The following is an 18,153-nucleotide window of genomic DNA, read 5'->3' as shown; positions in this document are numbered from 1 at the left end:
CATGGATTAATTAGCCTTAAAAATTTTGTCTAATGAAATAGTCTTTATTTATGCAATTAGTTTTGTTATCAGTCTATATTTAATACTCCTAATTAACGTCTAAACATCCACCGTGACAAAAACTAAAAAAAGTCTATCGATCCAAACAGCGCCTAGATCTTGAATTTTAAAATTTATACTTAAAAGTTGATTTTTGAGGTTTTAGGTTATATTTCAATCTTTGATTTAAACTACTTAGAATGCATATATTAAAAAAATGTGTCCATAAATTATTTGTAATACTCCCTCCGTTTTATGAGATTTTGGATCATTTGCCATCCTTCCGGAAGGCGTATTTCCAAATGCCACTCTCTTCGTCAACTTTAACTATTTGCCACTGGTATAATGGTTTTCAGTGTCACTTTTGTCTAGTTTTGTAGTATTATAGCTATATAGGATCATTTATCTTGATAATAATTATTTTTTAATTGTTAATTTGAATTTAAAATTTTCTAAATTATATTTTTACATGGAACCCATTTACCTATATTCTAAATTGTACTGGTTCGTAAACTATTTTCTACATAGTATTTAATTTATAATTCGAATTCTAGATACTTCTAAATTGTATACAAATAAAACAATTGATATTGAGGGAAGAGTCCATCTACAAATACAATTTGTAAACAACTAAAATTTCAGTTAAAAAGAATCAGATTAGAAATACAATGTTGGTTACTGTAGCACTCATGGCTAATCATGGACTAATTAGGCTCAAAAGATTCATCTCAAGATTTCTTTCATAACTGGGCAATTAGTTTTTTGGTTCATCTATGTTTAATACTTTATTTAGGTGTCTAAAAATTTGATGTGATGTTTTTGAAAAAGAAATTAGGAACTAAACAAGACCTTAAACCTTTAATATATAAAACTGGATATACCATTCCTTAAAGTACGGAACTAGTTCAAATACCCCATAAAGTGGTTTTATAGGTGGTTTTGTCAAGTAGATGTTGACGTGGTAGCGCTATTGCTTACCTGTCATAAAGATTGACCTATTAAACATAAGTTGAACCAAATATTATTTTTCAGTAATCCTAAAAATTGCATATTATCATCGATGGGCGATAGTGGTAGAGGTGGCCATCGGATTTCCATTGTATGCTCCACGCTCGATTTTCCAGCAACACAACTCCACTGTCTTTCTCTGCAAGGCCACCAATGCTTGGTGAGATCCAGCAGGATCTGGTGAGGAACACCTACCCCTCCATTCATCATCAGCTCCTTCCTATGCTAGCCACCAATACAAAGAAGAGGTGGCACACTTGTGAGCGAAAAGGGCAATGGCAGATGACAGTGCTGGGGAGAGGGGAATGACGGTGATGGAGGGGACCGAGGAACGACATGAAAATGAGGGAGATGTGAGAGGGGTGAGCGGTAGATTTTATATTAGTTTATGATCTTTAAGGTTTTATTGTAAAGCTTTGGATTTTCATATAAATAGGGAAAAATATGAGACTAGAAAAATACGAGAGGTAGATTGTGTGTGGCCTACGCCTCGATGGCACTAAGCTGGCTGGAGTGTGACAATGTGTGGATGTATGTATTTACCCTGGCGACAGATATATGGTTACGATTCAAAGGTTTGTTTCCTTGATGAAATGGTCTGATGTGCTTGCCTCAAATAACTATTGGTTCAAACTACGAGTGAGTTGAAGAGCAAGTGAAAAGAAACAAGACCACTTCAGACAAGATACCTTATTAGTGAATGATAAATTAAATAGTAGTCATTATATATTAAAAATAGATCAGTACTTATCCGTATTTTAATAGACAATGTTATTGACTTTTTGTCACACATTTGACTATTCAGCTTAATAAAAACTTATATAATTATTATTTACTTTGTTATGATTATATTTATTTGGCAAATATAGAAAAATATGGTTATAATTAAAATATATTTTGTTATAAATCTAACCACAATGATATGAATAATGATTATAGAAGTTTTTTAATAAGATAAATAGTTAAAGGTGTGGCAAAAGTTAATATCGTCATCTCTTACCATACATAAGATAGTATGATTTTTAAGGAAATTTTAAATACATAATTTTTTAAGTGCAAAATTTAATTCATTTTTAAAAAACTTTTAATCGTTTAGTAAACATGCCTAGAAAATGAGGACTTTTACTCTTTCTCTTCCAGTAACAGTCGCCCAGATTTTTTTTCTTTTTTTGGCAATAATGCGCAGCATGTGCAGCTGTACACCACCAGCTCATCGACAGTTTAGACGGTTGTGCTTTAGCGGTGTCACTGGGCCTGGCTAAAGTGTGAGCATTCCAGCGTGCAGGCTGCGGTTGCGTCGGAAAATCATACGACGGCGCCTGCCCGAAGATGCGATATGTTCAGAGTTTTCCAAAAGGATATCCTGAAATCCATAGGGCGATAGGTAGCAACAGAAGTTCCGGTTGTTGCTACGGCTACAAGCAAATTAGGTGGTGTTTACTTGCCAAATTTTTTTTTTTAAAAAACATTATATCAAACGTTTGATTGGATGTTAGGAGAGGTTTTCGGACATGAATGAAAAAACGTTTGATTGGATGTTAGGAGAGGTTTTCGGACATGAATAAAAAAACGAATTTCACGGCTAGCTTATAAACCGAGACGAATCTTTTGAGTCTAATTAATCCGTCATTAGCACATGTTGGTTACTATAGCACTTATGACTAATCATGGATTAACTATGCTCAAAAGATTCGTCTCAAGATTTCTCCCATAATTGTACAATTAGTTTTTGATTTATCTATGTTTAATGCTTTATTTAGATGTCCAAAAATTCGATGTAATGTAACAAAGCCTTAGTTCGAACATAAAGAATGCCTGCGTCTTCACATGTTGCATCGCATATTCGCATCGTGCCGATTTCATTATTTTCGGGTCGGCTTTCTTGACTCGTGATCATTTGTGTGCACGACAATGGTCCAGACTATTCAGTGCAGCTTCCTAACGAAGCGCCGGAGGAAGCGGTACCAGTTCTGAATTTCTGGTACGGTACAATAATTATTTTATTGTAAACACGTAGCTTTGCTTTTTTTTCTGCGCCGGAGTAATGATTAATACTGCCTGATAGCAACAGTTCTCTCCTCCAATCTCGTTCCACGGTCGTACACTATTAATTTTGTAGCTCACACATATAAGAAGAGGCTCTAATTTTTAGCCTATTACATCATGATAATAATATTATATTTTTATGTATCCTATCACCTCTCTTTCTTTATCTTTTAAGTGGTACTTTTTCATGATTTATGTGTGCAACCTGGCTCTAAATTAAACATTTATCCATCTTCTCTCCCCTACTTTGTTTCTGTCAACTTGGTAATAATTTTTTTGGAGTCTGCTCTTAGCTTTGTTTTTTTCTTTTTTTGCTGGAACGAGTACTTGTTCACTTTCACAAACATAAAGTTTGTTTAATCAGGAAGGTGATAGTATCTTCGGTGATACTCTGGTCTCTGAAGTGGTTATTATTGGCTTATTAGAAAAAAAAACTATCATATTTACCCAAATAATAATAATTTATGAACAAACTTTTTATATATAAGTTGTTAGTGATATACTAGAATCATTGAAAAAAGATTACGATGAAAAAATATAAAATTAATTTTAAATTTAAGATATAAAATTTGAATTTTATCATTTAAATATAAGCCTATGAGAAAAGAAAAAAGACTGCTACTCCAGATTACTTTGGAAAGTCGCTTACGCCTCACGCGGTTACCCCAGTCAAAGTCGCTTAAGAAAGAAGTCCCCAGATGCATCTACGTGCTTGATTCAACGGTCAGTTCCGGCTCATTGCAAACATCTCCAGAAGCTTCCCTTTGTTTTTCTTTACTATCGGTAAAGAAACTTTCGGTCCCGTTTTTTTCGTTTTTATTTATTCTTACAGTTAAAATTTAAAACTTTAATTTTTTAAGTTGATTTTAAAGTTCTTTCATCATAATTTATTTTTTAACAATTTAAAAGATTGGGTAGCGTTTACTTTTAAATTACTATAAACATGTATATAAATTATTGTTTGTTTGTAAATATATCATTTTGTTTTTTTAAAAAAACCAAATGATGACCACCGTGAGTAGCACATAGGTTTTGACAAAGGACATACCTTCTTTTCAAAAAAACATACAAATAAATAGTAATAATAATTTTTGAGATGAGTAAATAGTCAAATACTCTCTCCGTCAAAAAAACGAATTCTTAGTTTCCGTGTCCAACGTTTGACCATCTGTCTTATTTGAAAATTTTTTAGGAAATTAGAAAAAAATTAATCACACGTAAAGTACTATTCATAATTTATCATCTAATAAAAACAAAAATATCAATCGCAAAAAATTTTAAATAAGACGAAGAGTTAAAAATTAAAGTTAAAAAGTGAAAAATTGGTTTATTTTGGGACGGAGAGAGTATGTGTTAAATAGTTAACAATGTTATCTATTAAAATACAAGTGATAAAAAAGTTAGCAATGCTATCTATAAAAATAAAATGGGTATAAAATAGAGTGCCATAACCCCACACCCACCCCCTCCCCCACAAATCAAGTTACGTTCTTCGTATAATAGTATAGATATGTGGTAATTTTTATCCATTTGGCTCTGTGGAAAATTTGCAGGCCTCGTGACTGTTTTGAGTTCAGCTATTTTCAATTCGCTGACTCCATCTCGTCTCGTGGTCGTGGCACGTCTCCAGCACGAATCTTTACGGCAATGATCTGGATTAAACACCCGATTTTGCCCGAAAGATTAGTCGGCCCCCCTGTGTTTATCTACTACTACTCACCGTCTCACAAAGCACTTGTTTATCCTGTTGTTCCTCTCGACGTTCCTTGAAAGCCAGGTACATGCATGCCTGCATGGCAGAGAGCTTGTAAGACAATTATGATGCATAGATACCTGCCTGTATCAGTTCTTTATCCCTAACCCATTTTAATCTAACTACCCATTAGGCCAATCCTCCGAATGGAGAATTTTATTTTGCTGTTTCCAAGAGTGCGTGTCATATAAAGTGTTCTGAGTTGATGAACAAAACACTCTCCAGCAATGTCCACAGAGAAACTAAATACTGGTTCCAAAAATTTTCTACGTGAACTACAGCCAAATCAAATTGTATAATAGTTATACATAAATATATATTATATTATTCATGTATAGTTCATTTCTCATACACACAGTACTGGAGTTTGTGTCGTATATGACTGTAAATTTGTAACTTATTTTTCTTCTTTCACATTTTCTCCCTTCTTCATGTAAGCATAAATATAATATGATAATTTTTAAAACTCGTTTATATTTCTTATTGTACTCGCTATAATGTATATTGCCATGTCATGATTTTATAAGATGACTATAGTTTTTAATGCAAAATGCATGTATCGAAGGTTTGTTGGCTGAAACTTGTCCCCAATGCCATTGTGGAACGATATAGTCTGACCGGACAATTTTTTCTCGTAGGTGCAATAACCCCCGTTATTTATATGTGACTTAAATAGATACAGACTGTTTTGAAAATGATGGCAGTCGCCTCTTATCTTTTCACTTATGCACAATTTTATTTTAACCTTAAATTTAGAGTTACTTTTTAATGTTTTCGTATAATTTTATTTTTTCAATCTTGGCTTTTAAAATCGCTAAGAATATACATATAAAAGTGCTATTTATAAATTATTTATTGTTTGTAAATATACGATTTAACTTTTTTTTCATGAAAAGAATCAATGCGCATCACAAATAAATTTTATCATTTTTTCTGATATACAGATCGAATAGATCACGTTTAAATTTATAAGTGTGTAATGACTTATAACAGGGGCGAAGCTATAGTAGCCATGAGGGTTCCCACATATCCGGTCTAAAAATTTTTTAAGTTAAAGTTAGTGTATTAAGAGACGCCCTCAATATTCTATTCTAGCTCTGTCTAGTTTAATATTATAATCTAACCTATTAATTTTTATAACTATTTATGACACGCTAGGTTACTACACGTATAGGTTCAAGAAAAAAAAAAAAGAGACTTTTTTGCTCCGAATCTTTAAGGCTGATGCCTATATAAAGCAAGCGTCCGATGTGCCGACCAGCTCGCCACTGCTGCTGTTCAATTCTCTCCTCGTCTCCCACGGGCAGATTCCCGGCCGCGTCCTCCTCCCCTCCTCCGATCCTATACATAGGCGTCGTCGCCGCGTCGGCTTTGCCAACCTCGTCCAATCCCCCCCGCCCCCGCCTCCGCACGCGCCGGTATATTTCTTGGGGGCGCGCGTCCATCCCGCGCCACGCGCGCGCGCGTCCTTCGGCCCCCTTCCCGCACCGTCCGTTAGCGGGGGTGCTTGGCTAGTTTGGCCGGCGCGCGCGGGGAGGTGACAGGCAAGGCGGAAGGGACATGCTCGGGTTCAGGTCGCAGATGCCGTGGTCGGCTGCGGCGCCGGCGCCGGCGGAGCCGGTGTGCGACGCGGCGGCCGCCGTGGTGGCGGCGCGGAAGGGGATGGAGACCCCGCTGACGGCGGTCGCCGAGGCGTTCGAGGAGCTGGCGCGGAGGATGGAGGCCGACGGCGGGGAGCTCCGCCTCGGGCCGTTCGGCGACACGTGCGCGCTCGTCTCCGTGCTCTTCAGCTGCCTCGGGATCGCCTTCAGGTTCGCCGAGATCGAGTACGTCGCCAAGGTAACGGCCGCCCCATCCATCTCATACCCATTTCTGAGTTCTGTCTCGAACTCCTGATCTGGTTCATGGCTGTTGTTGGTAATTTGTTTTCTTTTTCAATTTTTCTTTTCTTGGATCCCCTGAAAACGCATCCAAAAACAATTTTTCTTGCGGTGACGGAGGTAGAAGAACAAGAACCGTGCGAGCAACGCATCGATAAAATAGAACAGATACCATTTTCGCGTTTGACTTTGGTTAAGGTGGTGTCTAATTGTCAAAATTTTTTTTAAAAACATTAGATCGAACTTTTGATCGGATGTCAAAAGGGGTTTTCGGACACGAATGAAAAAACGAATTTCACGGCTAGCCTAGAAACTGCGAGACACTGCGAGACGAATCTTTTGAGCCTAATTAATTCGTCATTAGTATATGTTGGTTACTGTAGTACTTATCGCTAATCATGGACTAATTAGGCTTAAAAGATTCGTCTCAGGATCTCTTTCATAACTGCGCAATTAGTTTTTTGTTCATCTATGTTTAATGCTCTATTTAAGTGTCTAAAAATTTGATGTGATGTTTTTGAAATTTTTTTTAGAACTACTCAAGGCCTAAAATCAATTCATTTCTTATTTATTTTTGCTGTTAATCAAATTTCTTTTTGTTTTTTTCTGTCGAACACCTTGGGTGAGTGTATCGGCTTTTTACTTGCGCTTGCACGCCTTTAGATTATCGTCCAACGACCGTTACCGAATTTAACTGATAAAATTAAAAATTTTAAACATTTGATCATTAGACTGATCATTCTTATTTATTTATTATTGCTTCCCTGATTTTCATTAGATCTTGCAGCGTTCACCATCTTCTCCTGCGTTGGAATATCCTTTCCCATTTTTCGTACGCTATAAAAAAAGCAAAACAAAACAAGAAAGAAAACGAATCGTTACTCTTCCATGAAAACGCGTTCGCAGCTTTGCGTCTGTGTGCTTTTCTAATTGGCCACGAAGAATTTCTTGTGGCGGCAAGAAACATAATGGCGATTTCCAATTTTCCATCATCCAGGTGAACGACCTCATCGGGGCGGCAAAGTCGTACGGCACGCTGAACGACATCCTCGACAAGGACGTCGAGAACGACTGCGTCAAGAAGCAGGGCAGCCACTCCCGCAACCTGCGCAGGGTCCGGCTCGGCCTCGGCCTCATCAAGGTTCTCTTCGAGCAGTTCCTCTCCACCCAGTACGTCGCCTCCTTCTCACCCCCAAACACGAAGTTTTTCAATTCGAAATCTGAAGCATTTCATGCGATCTAGGACAGTTCTGAACTTTGTCTGCATTACTGCGTAGCAAATTACTGGTAATATTTATTCGTCAACTTGTCAGTGTGCCTTTTGTCTTCCTCTGAGACAAGGCAAGCCGGCGACAATTGCTACATTTCAGCCAATGTGTCTGCGTTGGTAGAATTATTCGCCAGTTGGCATTCATAATTCACAAGATACAACTGACAGGTAGTTCTGCTACAATGGACGACAGCTTACGGCCTATCTGGCATTCATTTTTTCTGCAGGGGTTGTTCACTGTATGATGCTGCCACGACAGCTTACGGGCAGGTTTGCGCGCCGTTTCACAGCTGGGCAGTCAGGAAGGCTGTTGGTGCTGGGATGTACACTCTCCCAAGCAGGGAGCAGTTGATCGTCAGACTGAACGAAACAGGTAGCCAGATGCGATTTCTGAAGAACCCTGAACTTTTTAAGGGATTAACGAGAATTTTCTCCGTTGGGTGATGATCTTTTTGTTTGCATTCTTTGATGTTAAATAGTTGTACGTTGCTCTTGCAGATTGCTCTGTGCAGAAGGAGATGAGGAGATACATCGATGCCTCTAGCCCCATCATAGACTACATCGATAACCTTTTCCTCGCGAGGAACATTAGCCTAGACTGGTGAAACTGAACTGAATTAAGTTCATATTTGCAGCTGTTGACAAGCTGTTGTTATGCCATTGTTTTGTTCTTTCCATAGTTATTATGTAGCCTTGGTGGGTGGTGGATGCTCTCACTGACTCATTTCAGAGTCTTGTGTAATGTATAACTGTGTGGTGATTCAGCACGATCATGGGTAACCTGTTTTGCCACTTGTACGCCTATTGCACATAGAAATGGTTTAGGAATTCCATGTTTACAAACCAGACATAATTGGGGCACACATTGATTTGACAATACACTTTGAAAAATTCTTTTTACAGGAATCAACTTTGAAAATCCGTTATTTTCAGCTTATTGACAGGGTTATCGTCGCATGTTACTTTTTTCACGCTTCTAGAAGCGCGTTTCTCAAAAAGAATTTCTTATACACTCCAATGTTTAAACTATTTATTATAAGCTAGTATTTGTTCATTTTATTTATTAAAATATTTAATTTATCCTTATAATCAAGTGGATGATCCGAAACAGTCTCATATGAATAATCAGTTCCAAACGCCATTATGATGTCATATGTAACTAGATAGTAGAAAACTCATGGTTTCATAGAAGCCAAAAACTTAGCTTTGACACAACTAGGGGCACAAATGGATCGAATTTGGATAGATTGTGGTCATACCGGATCCTAAGCCATAATTCTAAGCAAATTCAGAGTCGGCACAGATGATGTATGAATGCATGTACGAAGCAGATTATTTCGTATGGTAGATACGGTGTGGAGTCGGTTCATAAACGAATTAAAATTATTGGATATGACGTGTATATACAATCGATACATCATTAAGTCATGATAGGCAATAATACATCAACAATATCACAGACACTACATAGCAAGTCTATATGAATACAACGATACTAATAAAATGCAACTTGTACAGATAGCATTGGACAAACGACAAATATTTATAGTTTTGGATCTCGGTTACAAATACACAACATTATAAGAATGATATATAGATGGTTGATTGGGCTTGGGTTGAAGTGATTGCATAGGCTAAAAGTTAGATTACCCACAAAAACAACTATGGGATAATCTGTATACGCATACTACTGTCCACGTCCATAGGATATCTAACGTTTGCACCCCTAGACACAACCATTATATTAATATAACAAGATTTCTATTCAAAATATTTTAACTTTATTATTTAGTTTGAAAACATACCAATGGTATATGTAAGTTTGTTTTGTAACATAATTTTGTAATCTCATAAGCTTTGGTTGGTTTGAGCTACAACTAATAAGCCATAAAAAATATGAATGAAGCCAAAAAAAATTATAAATAAAACTATATATATATACACACACATATGCATTTTAAAAGTATGCCAAAAATATATTACGAAGACAACGTAACCCTAAATCAACTTCAAAATTAAGTTTAAAAATTAAATTTTAGCTGTGGCTGACAAATCAATAACAGAGGATGAAAAAAATACAAATTTATTTTATAAACTTATTCTGATAAAAAAAATATGATAGTTATACGATGCCAATGCCGAGGAGAGTACAGGATCTACCTAAATTAACTCATGATTATTTTCATGAAAATCTCACACAGTATGACAGATTGCCAGTAACATATTTTGGGAAAGCCAAAATAGAGAAGCGGCAAGCGCGACTAGAAAACGGAGGAGGAAAAGGAAAAAAAAGAAAAAAAAAAGGAAAATATCTTATCTCATCTCCCTCCTCCCGGCCATCAGAGATCCTGAGAAGCGTCGACAGCCAGGAGGAGCTCGCGGCTCCAGCCTCTCCTCTCCACCTCCACGTGACCTCTCCGGCGCCGGCTCATGTCTCTCCTCGCCTCGCCCACGCCGTTCGGCGCGGCCGTCCGCCGCCGCGCCCCGGCTGCGTCCGCCGCCGGGCTCATCCCCCTGGGCGGCCGCGCCGCGCTGCACGTGGCGCTCGCGCGCAGGGGCGGCGTCTCGTCCCGCACGCAGCGGCGCCTCGAGGAGCGCGGCAAGAAGCGCCGTGGGGGCGCCAGCGTCACCGCGCCCGCGCCGCCCGACATGGACGAGGAAGCCGCCGGTGGCGGGGTGGACTGGGAAGGGGAGCCGCTGGGGTTCGAGGTGTCGACGACGCCGATGCCCGAGCTGCCGGACCCGGAGAAGCCCGACTTCTGGGAGGGGTCCCAGTGGGACGCCCTCGGCTTCTTCGTGCAGTACATGTGGGCATTCGGCGTCTTCTTCGGCGTGAGCACCTCCTCCCTCCTTATTACTTGCCGCCGTGCAGTTGATGCGTTTTAGTTTGTGCAGTGTTATGATCGGTGCTCTGTGCTTGAAAATTTAGTAAATCTTTAGCTTCCTGCAGCTGGAGAAACTTAGTTTGCAGCTAATTGATACGTAGTACATATTAACCTGAAACTTAAACGTGCAACTGTGCAAAAGGGAAGTCAGCATTCGACGAGCACTTTCAAATGTGACAACCGGTGCCATACTGCCATGGCACTGTCCGGGTCCGACGTTAGAGGTTTTCAAATTGTAAAGTGATTATGTGAGCTTCATGTGCCAACTATAAATCATGGAGTAACAGGCTTCATGCTCATTCAAATTCATTTCCTGTCACAAAAGTTTAACTCTATGCACACCCATCTTTTGGTCTATGCTTATGTTTATAAGCCAAAAGTTTAAATTTTCAACCTTAAATTTAGAGTTGATTGTGCGGTTTTTTCATCAAATTTTATTTTTCAGCGTTGCCTTTTAGATCACTAGGAATACATACATAAAAGTTTTATTCACAAATTATTTTTCGTTTGCAAAATATGCCATCAAACAATCATCCCTATAATGTTTATGATCTGGTCTCGTTGTTAGCACTTAGCACACTGACTACTTGACATATCTAGACCAAAAAGTGGTTCCATGATAGTGTCTAGTGGGTTACAAAGAAAGTGCATGTAGTTCATTTGCTGAGTATGTGCTGTTTATCAAGACATGATCTAACATTTCTACATTGAGTTAAACTGATGATGGCATGTTCCTGACGTTTATTCATTGCATGCATCAGTCTAACATTATCGAGGCAGGTCTCCACTTGATCTGCAGACAGAACTTGTCTTTTCATTTCATCCTCTTACCATCAAATCATTTCCATTCATGTTAAATCTCAAGCAACTGATAACGTACAGTCTTATCTTAGCGCACACTCTGTATCTGACAATTCACGTTGCATACTTGTGCAGCTGGTTGCCTGCGGGTTTGCTGTGGCTACGTACAATGAAGGGGCAACAGACTTCAGAGAAACTCCTTCTTACAAGGAATCAGTCCAAACGCAGGAGTTCCCAGAAGAGTCAGAATCATCAGGCTCCGATGTGTTTGAAGGTAACCCAACTGAGGTAGCACCGGCTCTGGAGTAGGAGGTTGAGAAGGCGTCGCAAAGGAAACTGAAGGCTGGCTACTGGAGCTATAAGATTGTGCAGGAGTCAGCAAGACATGTACACGACCGTACAAGAACAAGGTTCACTCAATTGGAACGGGGTAGTTTTATGATAATTAGCTGGAAATTACTGTGTACTAAAAATTTCCCTTGATTATCCTATGTTGGAAATCAGAAAACACGGATATAGATCATAGCGGTGATGAAATTCAGCAGTGATATTTATTCACGCTTGTTGGTTGTGCTCTTTTGCACATATTTTTTATCGGTTTTGCGCGCACGCTTTCCGAATGGTTAAAGAGAATGTTAAAAAGTTCATGTATATAAATTCATCGTCTTACATTTCTAAAGTTAATTTTAAATTTTTAGTAGTTAATAATATTGTTTATATTATTAAATAGCTATAAAAGAATCGAATATTCTTTATCTTTCATCATCTTATAGTAGAAGAACAGGAACTGTCTTTGTGCATGAATCTCTTTGCATACTCCAACTGAAGTGGCTCTGGCTCAGCCAATCAAGTCTTAATGCTCTCTGTAATTCTCCTAGGGTGCATTTAGTTGGTGGCTTGGGACGGGTTAGTTTGAAGCATATCAAATTTTTGGGTTATTTGTTTGGATACGTGTGAGATGAGTTGGACCTTAAAGAAGGATATTATTTCTAGATCCGGTTCTGACTAATCCTTAAAATAAGTGACGAGCAAACTCGACCCGCATGGATAGCATTAGCCGGTGCTATTCACTCGTCACGGAGCCACCATCTACCTATATCGTCATGGTTGTCGCTGCTCCATCACCCCTCATCGCCGCCTCTAGATCTACCGTTGAGTTTCCATTTATTTGCCTGTCCTACGATGGGGGAGGAGGAGGAGGCTCGGTTGATGGTGTCAAGCTCTTGCGTGTTGACGGTCGACCCCGCATCATCTACTGCCATGGCGAAGGATAGGGGGCACATGTGACAGGACCGTATGCGGAGGCGGTTCTAGAAGGATGGACGAAGAGAATGAGTCTCACCTTTGGCACCGCGCTCTACTCAAGACGTTGTTGGCCTCTAGGTTGCATATACCACGAAGTGGCCGTCCCTCCGAGGCACTGAGTTCATCGTTCTTTGTCACTGTGAGCCACCGTCGTCACCGATCACTTGATGTCGCCTCAAACGGGACTAACGTTGAGCGTACCACCGCAATCGTACCCTCGTCACATCCCAACCCATTCTATCAAGTATAAAATTAGATCTATATCATTTTACAATAAACACACAAGTGAGATAAATCACATCACAAATGGTCTGAACCCATCCAATCTCGTTCTCAAAAATCTCGTTCTCAAACGAAACACGCCCACAAACCCGGTTAGGCCGCGTTTGCTCGGTTGATAAGTTAACTCATCCCTTTCGTTTTTCGTGCGCACGCTTCCTGAACTGCTAAACGGTGTATTTTTTGCAAAAGAATTCTATAGAAATGTTGTTTTAAAAAAATCATATTAATCCATTTTATATTTTCAATAATTAATAATTAATTAATTATGTACTAATCTATTATTACGTTTTTCGTGCCAGTAAGTATCGATACCTCTATCGAAAGCGGCCTTAGTACAGTTTATTGCGCGTCCGAATGTAGCATTTAATCCTTGTACTTTCGTGCGTCTCGTGTATCGACTACTACCAAACTTCCAGCGAGTAATGAATCGCCCCATCCAGCCAATTACCCCATGATACGAGCACTGGAGAGTGATTCCCACAAGGCCAGGGAACCGTAAAGCTGAGACGACGAGCGACAGACAAACACGCACGAGAACGCAGCTAAGCTCTCCCGGGTTCTTGGCTTTTGCTTTTCATGACCCGGGGAGCCGAAAGACGGCGAGGCCCGCGCGCCCCGGCTGCTCACGCGATCCATGGCCCGGTGGTTGCGCACGAGAAAGCTACGCGAGGCGGACCTGTATATATGTAGGGGCGCAGCCGCCGCCGTCGCCGAGAGGCCGTGGGGCGTGTACAATCGCTGGGAACCTTCTGACTTCTGTGCGGTGGCCGGCTGCCGCGCGCGCGCGCTATGATGATCGCCGAGAGCGCGGCGCAGGTGGCGTCCTTGCTGGCGCCCCTGCTCGTCGTGGTGCTCGTGGCGGCGGTGCTCGCCTCGTCGCGGGACGGCGGCGCGCGGGAGGAGGCCGAGGCGCAGGTGGACGCGAGGGCGAGGGAGTGGGCGCGGTACGTCTTCGGCTCGGAGGCCGACGGCGGCGAGCACGTGGTGGCGCCGCCGCCGAGACGGCGGCTCCTCGTGGTGGCGCGCCAGGATGGGTGCGGTTGAGCATGCGATGCGGTGCGAGTTGCCCTGGCTCGCATTTGTTCGTTGCTGATGATGTCACGATTCGTTGGTGACATGTGTAAATGTCGGTGGGCGTGCTCGTCGTCTCGTGCGTCGGATCAAAGTTATTATTAAGGATCCAGCGTTATTGCAATTTACAAGTGTGTTAGTGCGAGCCACTTCGCTAATTGTTTATGTGACCTGTCACCTGTGTTAAAGTGTAGGGCCAAGAAGCACAAGATTTATCGAAGTGCAAGGCTTCCATTTCGTTATTAATCCTCTAGGTGATGAATAGCTTAGATACTCAAAGCTTGTCCATTGATTCAATCTAGATTAATAATGCTAATTAAAACACAAAAATATTAGTGTCTAATGATAAGAGATTAAGAGGCTCGTGTACACCATTTGTCCTTCCCTAAGTGGCGGACAGAGTGAACTATACATGGAGCGGCGAGAATACTCTAGAGCTCATTCACATCGTCGTCGTCTGCGGCGCCGCCTCCGCTCCGCTCGTAGACCTGCTTGATGATCGGGCCGCACACCTGCTCCACCTCCTTCAGCTTCTCCTCGTAGTCGTCCTTCTCCGCCGCCGTACGCGCGCCGCCGTCGTTGTCCTCTAGCCACTCCAGCGCCTCCGTCAGGGCGGCCTCCATCCTCTCCTTGTCGTCGTCGCTGATCTTGCCGGCCATGCCGTCGCGCGCGGCGCTCCGCATGCGGTACACGTAGTTCTCGAGCCTGTTGCGCGCGTCGACGCGCTCCCGGACGCGGCGGTCCTCCTCCGCGAATTCCTCGGCCTCCCGCACCATCCGGTCGATCTCCTCCTGGCTAAGCCGGCCCTTGTCGTTGGTGATGGTGATCGACTTGGACCTCCCCGCTGCCTTGTCCGCCGCCGTCACGTGTAGGATGCCGTTCTCGTCGACCTCGAACGTCACCTCGATCTGCGGCACGCCGCGCGGCGCCGGCGCGATGCCGGACAAGTCGAACCGGCCCAGCTCGCGGCAGTCCTTTGTCAAGCTCCGCTCGCCTTCGAAGACCTGAATACAAAATCCAGAGCTACGTCGGTCTCAAGAACCGATCTTGGCAGACCGACAAACGCGTGAGCTGAGAAATGTGTATGCTTGCCTTGATCGAGACCGTGGTCTGGTGATCCTCGTAGGTCGTGAAGACCTGAGACTTCTTCACCGGGATCCTCGTGTTCCGCGGGATCAGCTTGGTCATCACGCCGCCGGCAGTCTCAATCCCGAGCGTCAATGGAGTCACGTCGAGAAGCAAGATGTCTGGCCATCAGGACACCAATGTGAGGACTCATGGCGTGATGATCAAGCCGAATTCGCTGACAATTCAAACCGCATGGCGTTACCTTTCGTCTCGGCGCCACCCTCGCCGCTGATGATGCTGCCCTGGACGGCGGCGCCATAGGCGACGGCCTCGTCGGGGTTGATCCCCTTGGTGGGCTCCTTCCCGTCGAACATCTCCTTGAGGAGCTCCTGCACCTTGGGGATCCTAGTGCTGCCGCCGACGAGGACGATCTCGTCGATGTCAGACTTCTTGAGCTTGGCGTCGGCGATGGCCTTCCTGACCGGTCCCAGCGTCTTCTTGAAGAGGTCCATGTTGAGCTCCTCGAACTTGGCCCTTGTCAGCGTCTCCGAGAAGTCGACGCCGTCAAACAGCGCCTCGATCTCGACGCGGACCTGGTGCTGGCTGCTGAGGGCGCGCTTGGCGCGCTCGCACTCGCGGCGGAGCTTGCCGAGCGCGCGGCCGTCGTTGCCGATGTCCCTGCCGTGCCGCCGCTTGACGAGGCGGATGAAGTGGTCCATGACGCGGCGGTCGAAGTCCTCGCCGCCGAGGTGCGTGTCGCCGCTGGTGGCGAGCACCTCGAACACGCCGTGGTCGAGGCTGAGCACGCTCACGTCGAACGTGCCGCCGCCGAGGTCGTACACCAGCACGTTCATCATCTCCGCGCCCTTCTTGTCGAGCCCGTACGCGATCGCCGCCGCCGTCGGCTCGTTGATGATCCGCGGCACGTTCAGCCCGGCGATCGTGCCGGCGTCCTTGGTCGCCTGCCTCTGCGCGTCGTTGAAGTACGCTGCGAAATCACCGATCGATCAGCCACGCCGCACAAGTCATCGTCAACCTCTCATCAAACAAACGGGCCGGCGGCGAGTGGCAAGAGATCGAGCTGCACTACGTTACCCGGCACGGTGACGACGGCGTCGGTGACGCGCTGGCCGAGGTAGGACTCCGCCGTCTCCTTCATCTTGGTGAGGATCATGGCGCTGATCTCCTCGGGACTGAACACCTTCCTCTCGCCGCCCTTGACGCGCACCTCCACGTAAGGCTTCCCGTCCTTGCTCACCACCTTGTACGGCAGGTACTTCACGTCTCGCTGCACCTCCTCGTCGTCGAACCTGCCGGCCCGCCGGCGACCAGAACCGACCGGAAAAAAAAACATCCGATCAACCACCATTCCTCCGCTGTATCGAAACAAGCTTTCGTGGTGAATCTGCTTCGGCTTAATTACCTCCGGCCGATGAGGCGCTTGATGTCGAAGATGGTGCGGTCCGGGTTGAGCGCCGCCTGGTTCTTGGCGGCCTCCCCGACGAGGCGCTCGTCGTCGGTGAACGCCACCCATGACGGCGTGATCCGGTTCCCCTGGTCGTTGGCGACGATGTCCACGTGGCCGTTCCGGTACACCCCCACGCACGAGTAGGTCGTGCCAAGGTCGATGCCGATCACCGGCCCCTTCGTCTTCTTCCCTCCCTTCGCGCCATCTGCCAGCCCCCACAGGTACCCTACTCAAAGCCGCACAAGAAGAAAACTCCATCAAAAAACGAACACATTGCAAATTTGATAAAAGAAAACATATTTCAAACCAAACCAAGCATTCTAAAGGTGTTCATGATGCAAACCTGAACAGAGGAGCGCGAGCAGTGCAATGGCTAGAGCAGAGTGGCAGCTTCTCGCCATGTTCAAGTCGTTTCTCGCTTCCACAGGTACACTTGAATCTGGGTCTGTGGGAATTTTGTGATTTTGTGAGGTTTCTAGTGCAGTGTGAAGTCGATCTGAATGCGATCGTGAGCAAGGCGGCAGTACGTGCTGGGGCTTAAATAGGTTCTGGATTATGGAGAGGAGAATGAGATGAGATTAGTGTAGGACTCGCTAGAGTGTTCTGGCCCGTGTACGAGCTCCACGTCACAAGGCACCCCGTGAAGACGGTCCACGTGAGGAGCCCAATCGTGGGTGGACACGTAGCGGGGCGGTCTTGGTGTGGGCAGGTCCGGCGATCTAGCCAGAACGTTCCGACAGGTGGGCCATCCCAAACGTTGGGCCTGATAAGCTTGGGAGAGGATAGTTACGAAAAAGTTTTGGGTCGTCGTGGCAATAACAGTCCGTCCAATTGTCGGAATGTATCGTCTGGCTGGCTGGTTGGGCTAATATTCGTACTAGAATTTTGTGGCCCAAGCCAATTGTTTCGTTGCTTTCGAGCATGGAAAAGAATGTATTTTATGCCCCACAACTCAACTATAGGTATATAGGGCGAGTTCGATTTTCGTCTTGAATCGTAAAACATGTATCTCTTATATTCTAAAACCAGTGTGAATAAGGTCATAAGATATTATTGAAATAATTTTTTGTTGCATGCCAATACGTGACTAATTTAACTTGGGCCTCGTCTCACGTAGCACTCATTCAGAACTAGAAGCAAAATTTAAAAAATTAACACATTAAAATAAATTATATGAAGCTCACATGTTAGTCAAACAAAAAGATTAAAATATAATAGGGCCCACATGTCAAAGGGTTCTAGCCACTCCGTGTCACCCTTCCCTCCTTTATCCCTTC

General features: G+C 43.6%; 3 protein-coding genes across 3 annotated transcripts; 2 read left to right on the top strand and 1 right to left on the bottom strand.

The window, feature by feature from the left end:
- Nucleotides 1-6,132: 6,132 nt before the first annotated feature.
- Nucleotides 6,133-8,794, top strand: LOC102712348 (ACD11 homolog protein). Its single transcript, XM_006651675.3, has 4 exons — nucleotides 6,133-6,685; nucleotides 7,724-7,896; nucleotides 8,224-8,369; nucleotides 8,495-8,794. Exons 1-4 carry the CDS (start codon nucleotides 6,407-6,409, stop codon nucleotides 8,599-8,601), a joined length of 705 nt encoding a protein of 234 aa, XP_006651738.2. The 5' UTR covers nucleotides 6,133-6,406; the 3' UTR covers nucleotides 8,602-8,794.
- A 1,480-nt stretch (nucleotides 8,795-10,274) lies between these two features.
- Nucleotides 10,275-12,240, top strand: LOC102712071. The gene is made up of 2 exons (XM_015835276.2): nucleotides 10,275-10,828; nucleotides 11,818-12,240. Exons 1-2 carry the CDS (start codon nucleotides 10,427-10,429, stop codon nucleotides 11,989-11,991), a joined length of 576 nt encoding a protein of 191 aa, XP_015690762.2. The 5' UTR covers nucleotides 10,275-10,426; the 3' UTR covers nucleotides 11,992-12,240.
- A 2,305-nt stretch (nucleotides 12,241-14,545) lies between these two features.
- On the bottom strand, nucleotides 14,546-17,404 carry LOC102710571 (heat shock 70 kDa protein BIP2). The gene is made up of 6 exons (XM_006650420.3): nucleotides 17,220-17,404; nucleotides 16,832-17,102; nucleotides 16,504-16,718; nucleotides 15,671-16,396; nucleotides 15,433-15,587; nucleotides 14,546-15,344 (listed from the first exon to the last, which is right to left on the bottom strand). The coding sequence occupies exons 1-6, from the start codon at nucleotides 17,275-17,277 to the stop codon at nucleotides 14,772-14,774; spliced, it is 1,998 nt and encodes a 665-aa protein (XP_006650483.1). The 5' UTR covers nucleotides 17,278-17,404; the 3' UTR covers nucleotides 14,546-14,771.
- Nucleotides 17,405-18,153: the final 749 nt, after the last annotated feature.

Source organism: Oryza brachyantha, chromosome 3 (genome assembly GCF_000231095.2).
Source record: "Oryza brachyantha chromosome 3, ObraRS2, whole genome shotgun sequence".
Classification (NCBI taxonomy): Eukaryota; Viridiplantae; Streptophyta; class Magnoliopsida; order Poales; family Poaceae; genus Oryza; species Oryza brachyantha.
The sequence above is the reverse complement of the archived record's forward strand: the minus strand, read 5'-3'. Positions and strand labels throughout refer to the sequence as shown.